General features: G+C 34.6%; 1 protein-coding gene across 1 annotated transcript; it reads left to right on the top strand.

Annotated features, from left to right (window-relative positions):
* The first annotated feature begins 717 nt into the window (after positions 1-717).
* LOC142617916 (RING-H2 finger protein ATL70-like) lies at positions 718-1,564 on the top strand. Its single transcript, XM_075790887.1, has one exon. It carries the CDS (start codon positions 888-890, stop codon positions 1,356-1,358), a length of 471 nt encoding a protein of 156 aa, XP_075647002.1. The 5' UTR covers positions 718-887; the 3' UTR covers positions 1,359-1,564.
* The last annotated feature ends 1,875 nt before the right edge of the window (positions 1,565-3,439 follow it).

Raw genomic sequence — 3,439 nt, 5'->3', positions numbered from 1 at the left:
AGTTGAACCATTTGTAACACGCGGTACGAAGTAATTGAAGTGTACCACAATTATCCATAGCAGCCCTCCCAATGATAAAGTAGGAGCTGGGGGGAATTATATTATATTTTATTTTTGTTTTTCTTGAGGCATGCTCTTCTTTTCTTAATAGTAAAATGATAGAGAACTTAAACAGGATTAGTGACAAAAAACAATAATCTTAACAAAATCAAGTTGAGCTATTTGTAACACGCTGTACGAAGTAATTGAAGTGTACCATAAGAGAGTTTAGAAGTAGAATAAATTTAGCGTAATTATCATTCCACAAAATACAAAGTTTTTGTAAAGTGAGAGGTAAAAATTATGGTTCAAGTCTCTACAAAAAAGTTTCATATATATTACGTTTAGATTAGATTAGAGTCGCATTTATATATATATATATATATATATATATATATATATATAAATATAACAGAAAAAAATTTGATACTTGTTGACCTAACAAATTGTAAAGGTAAAAACCCAACATGAGCTCACCAATTTAATTGTTATCAATTTTTTTTGTGAACATAGCATTGCCAGTAACACAATTATCCGTAGCAGCTTCCTAGCCAATGAAGTTGGGAGCTGGAGGGATTATATTATATTATATATTTGTTTTTCTTTTGAGGTATTTTTCTTAATAGTAAAATGATAGAGACCGTTGACAATCTTCAGATACTAACTAGAAACCAATTAGGCTAACACAATCACCAGATAGCAACTCCCCAATTTTGCAAGCTCATGATAATCACAAGTCTCTCTCTCTCGCCCAAATATTTCTTTTTTGGTTAACATCATCAGCATAGCCTGACTAGTCTTCTCTAGCTATAGTTATCTCTATCAATTTCTTTGAGGAACAACTATATATGGATTCCAGTAATGAAACACAAAACATGGATGGTTTTGCTTACAGCTTTGGATTCTCCCTTGGAATTCTTGGGGTGATCATAGCGATGACCGCGGCTTCTTACTTTTGCACTCGCTTGCATTCAGCTTCTGATCCTACGAACCACAACAGCAACACAACCCATGAAGATTCAGTGACCATTGACATAGGCCTTGATGAATCAACACTCCGTAGCTACCCCAAATTGCTTTACTCACAAGCCAAGGTTCACAAAGGTGACTCAATCGCTTCTTGTTGTTCTATATGTTTGGCAGATTATAAAGAGAGTGATACGCTTAGGCTTTTGCCTGATTGTGGCCATGTTTTCCATCGCAAGTGTGTGGATCCATGGTTACGGCTGCATCCAACATGTCCTATGTGCCGGAATTCGCGAGCCTCGACGCCTCTAGCGACTCCTCTTGCTGAGGTGGCTTCCTTAACAGGGCGATGAGATTGAGAAGTTGGCTGAAATTGTAGGTTTTATCAAATGTATTATTTTTTTTTTCTTTTCACCATTTCTCTATGTTATAGAATGAATATTGTAAGAATTCATGCCTGCGGTTTGTATCTTCTTCTCTTGACATGAAGTTATTTACTTATTCTGCTGCTATGAGTATTTTTTCCCCTTTTATAATTCAAAATTTCAAATGTTACAAATTAAGATACTGGGATTTGAACTATGGTTCTCTTTATAAATGAGATCTTATGGGCCCGTTTGGAGAAAAGAGTTTTAAGTATCGGTATTTAAAATGATGGAAAAATTATGGTTCAAAAAGTGTTGTGTAAAGTACAAAAAATCTGTTTGGTAATGAGTATGTGTTTTTAAGAAACATAATTGAGTATTTGGTATGAGTATCTGCTTTTAAGAAAAAAATATTCGTTTTATGTGTTGTCAACGTCATTTGAGTCTCACAATTTGTTGGGAACTTTTTTCTTTTGTTTTGTTTGTTAGGATCTTACAATACCAATGAAATAATCAGGATGATTTGCTGTTTTATACACATAATAATTTCCTGTTTCCTACGTATGAGAAATCGTACTCTCCCAATTAGATTTGTTAGAAATACTGAAAGACTGAATTGTATTTTTTGAAATAAACTACATGACTAGATTGAGATGTCTTTGTATAAAAGATAAATACTTGCAGTACAAGTAGTGTACATTAACAAACTTAATTAAAGTTTTTTCAATAATTGACCAACATTAATATAAAAATAAGAAAAGAAAACATTGTGTATTTTCCAAAATACGAATTTGCCTGCCGAGTCTAATGCTAAAAGAATTTTCTGTACTCACTTCTTGGAGTGGAAAAGTCAAGGAAGCAAAGGTTTTAAATAGAATTTGAAGTTATAAGTAACTGCAACGTAATAGTATAAGATATTGTCAACTAGATCAAGAAAGGCCAACTTAATTGGTACTACCAATCAATAAGACAACATTATCAAAAAAAAAAAAAAAAACCAATCAATAAGACAAATCAGCATTATGTATATATATATATATTGTACATAGGGTTGCAACTTGCAAAACGCAACCATATGTTTAAAGTTTTTTTTTTTTTTTTGTTTTGGTTTCCCACAGTGTTCTTCAAAGTTTTCAACCAGAGACTAATCACTGTTCGCGCCGGATGGGCCCACGAAGGGGTAAAGCGTTGGCCCAGGAAATTCTTTTCAAAGTGCAGGTAGCAGGACTTGAACTAAGGAGTACACCCAGTTGAGTCCAGTACAAACACCTTGAGACCGAGAGCCCAACCAACTCGGCCAACCCCTTGGGTTATATGTTTAAAGTTTAATACCAACCAAATAATGGATTGAAATAAACGATTGGTACGTTCTGATGCAGTACAGGTACAACCATTATATAAGTCCTGTTATTAAATAAAAAAAAATTCCAACCGTTACGTAATGAATTAAATTTGAAAAAAAGAAAAAAAGATTAGGAAGTACTTCTAAATAGATAAGTACGTCAAGAAAGCTCAAGCAAGTACTGTCATCTCAAATGCAGCACCAAGAAGCAGCAGCTACTGGCAGCCCCCTATGCAGGATGTCTACAAATTAAATTTTGATGTAGAGGTTTTCTCGGACATTAATTGTTCTGGTGTTGGCGCAATATTTAGAAACCATGCAGGTGAGGTGATGGCTGCTATGTCGGCAAAGGGAGAATATGTGCAGAACAGCGATGAAGCAGAAGTATTGGCATGTCACAAAGCCTTGGAATTTGCTATGGAAGCTAGATTCTCAAACCTGATAATTGAGGGAGATAATTCAAATGTCATGAGAGCACTTTCGACATCTACAGTAAATAATTCATTGTATGGACATGTAGTTGATGACATTTGATCTTATTTTTTGGGTTGGCAATTTGTTGGCATTAGCTGTGTTAAAAGGGAAGGAAACATGGTGGCTCATTCCTTAGCTAGATTTGCTAGGAACATTGTGGATATTTTGTATTGGATGGAGGATGAGCCCCCACCTGCTGTAGATGTGTTGCATTATGACCATTTACATATTAATGAATGAGTGAATCGTTCGT

This window comes from Castanea sativa, chromosome 11, assembly GCF_040712315.1.
Source record: "Castanea sativa cultivar Marrone di Chiusa Pesio chromosome 11, ASM4071231v1".
NCBI lineage: Eukaryota > Viridiplantae > Streptophyta > Magnoliopsida > Fagales > Fagaceae > Castanea > Castanea sativa.
The sequence above is the reverse complement of the archived record's forward strand: the minus strand, read 5'-3'. Positions and strand labels throughout refer to the sequence as shown.